We start from the raw sequence: 2212 nt of genomic DNA, 5'->3' as shown, positions 1-2212 counted from the left end.
CCGCCTGATCCTTATGCCCCGGGGGAGTGGGGTAAACCCTCCCGCCTGCAGCTGAGTCCCGAGGAAAAGAAACAGGAAGAAGAGCTGATTGAGAAATATGCAATTAATATTTATTTGAGTGATAAAATCTCTCTCCACCGGCACATTGAAGACAATCGACTGAGTGGCTGTAAAAGTAAGTCCTACGACTACAGAAGACTGCCCACGACATCTGTTATAATTGCTTTTTACAATGAAGCCTGGTCAACGTTGCTACGGACGATACACAGCGTTCTGGAAACATCCCCTTCAGTGCTTCTGAAGGAAATTATACTGGTGGATGACTTGAGTGACAAAGTGTATTTGAAGGCTGAACTTGAAAAATACATAAGCAGCCTGAAAAGAGTTCGTTTGATAAGAACCAACAAACGAGAAGGATTGGTTCGCGCACGCTTAATTGGCGCTACCTTTGCTACAGGTGATGTCCTCACGTTTCTAGACTGTCACTGTGAATGCGTCTCCGGCTGGCTGGAACCGCTGCTGGAGAGGATTGCTGAGAACGAGACTGTTATTGTTTGTCCTGTCATTGACACCATTGACTGGAAAACGTTTGAATACTACATGCAGACAGCAGAGCCCATGATTGGGGGGTTTGACTGGCGGCTGACGTTCCAGTGGCACTCGGTGCCTAAACACGAACGTCTCAGACGCAAGTCTGAAACCGACCCGATCAGATCCCCAACTATGGCCGGTGGCTTGTTTGCTGTCAGCAAGAAATATTTTGAGTACCTGGGTACCTACGATACTGGAATGGATGTCTGGGGAGGGGAGAACTTAGAATTATCATTTAGGGTTTGGCAGTGTGGAGGCATGTTGGAAATTCATCCGTGCTCCCACGTAGGCCATGTGTTTCCAAAGCGTGCGCCCTATGCTAGACCGAATTTCCTGCAGAACACGGCACGTGCTGCTGAGGTGTGGATGGATGAGTACAAAGAACACTTTTACAACAGAAATCCTTCAGCAAGAAAAGAAAACTATGGAGATATTTCTGAAAGAAAGATATTAAGGGAGCGTTTGAAGTGCAAGAGTTTTAACTGGTATTTAAAAAACATATTTGCTGAGTTGCACGTACCAGAAGATCGTCCTGGCTGGCATGGTGCTATCCGCAGTGCAGGAATAGCTTCAGAATGCCTCGACTACGTCTTGCCAGAACATCATCCTACTGGGGCTCATCTTTCTCTCTTTGGGTGTCACGGTCAGGGAGGCAATCAGTTTTTTGAATACACATCGAATAAGGAGATTAGATTTAACTCTGTAACTGAGCTGTGTGCTGAAGTCCCTGAGCATGAAGACTTCATAGGTATGAGGACCTGCCCAAAAGATGGATTGCCGATCCCAGAAATTATTATATGGCATTTCAAAGAAGATGGGACTATTTATCATCCTCATTCGGGAAAGTGCCTTACTGCTTATCGTACAGCTGAGGGGCGTGCTGATGTGCAAATGAGAACTTGTAATGTTGCAGATAAAAATCAGATTTGGAAATTTGAGAAATAATCACTTCCAGCAGTACGAATTGGGTGGACTCTAATCTCCAAGGTTTTTACATGCGTGAGCAAATAACGTTTGATTATATAGCTTGGAATGTCTTCAGATGCATCTGTAGCGATGTAGAAACTGTATCTGCTCTGGTGAACTGGGTGGGAAGCAAAAGTAAATGCTGGGGTTTAGTTTCTAAAATGTTGAATACAGACCTAATACCTTTTATTTTTGTAAAATTTTGATCCATTATTTTCTTACTCTTGTCTGTCTTGATCATGGTAAAACAAAGGCTTCAGAGTGAACTGAGGAGGGATTTTTTTTTTTCTTTTTAAAAAAAAAAAATTGTGAATCCTAAACCTGCAAGAAAATGTTACATGAAAGTAGAGAATCGTTAACTTAGAAAAGCGAAAGTCAAGGTTCTTGCAGTGGAATTAACTGTCTTACGTTGCAGATACATTATAAGTATCTAACACCTTAAGTCATGCTATAGTAGCGTGTGATTGAATCAACAATAAGGTGGAAAGCTTTGTAGTCTTCTGCATTTTTCTGGGAATTTACATGCTCTTAAGGGTTTCGGGGTGACAACTAGCTATATTATATTGAAGAAAAAGGTGGGTTTTTTTTAGTAGATGGGCTTTGGCACTGTTTTGCAGTCTTGTGCCTATTCTGAAAAACAACTTGTAAGGGTGGG

At 42.6% G+C, this 2212-nt stretch overlaps 1 protein-coding gene across 1 annotated transcript; it reads left to right on the top strand.

The window, feature by feature from the left end:
* Positions 1-3: 3 nt before the first annotated feature.
* LOC104511392 (polypeptide N-acetylgalactosaminyltransferase 4-like) lies at positions 4-1536 on the top strand (the record flags this gene model as incomplete). The annotated part of the gene is made up of 1 exon (XM_010153989.1): positions 4-1536. A coding segment is annotated over one exon (1533 nt), but the record flags the coding sequence as incomplete, so codon positions are not given.
* Positions 1537-2212: the final 676 nt, after the last annotated feature.

This window comes from Eurypyga helias, unplaced genomic scaffold (assembly GCF_000690775.1).
Source record: "Eurypyga helias isolate BGI_N326 unplaced genomic scaffold, ASM69077v1 scaffold16836, whole genome shotgun sequence".
Lineage (NCBI taxonomy): Eukaryota > Metazoa > Chordata > Aves > Eurypygiformes > Eurypygidae > Eurypyga > Eurypyga helias.
Note: the sequence above shows the minus strand (reverse complement) of the source record. Positions and strands in the feature narration are given on the sequence as shown.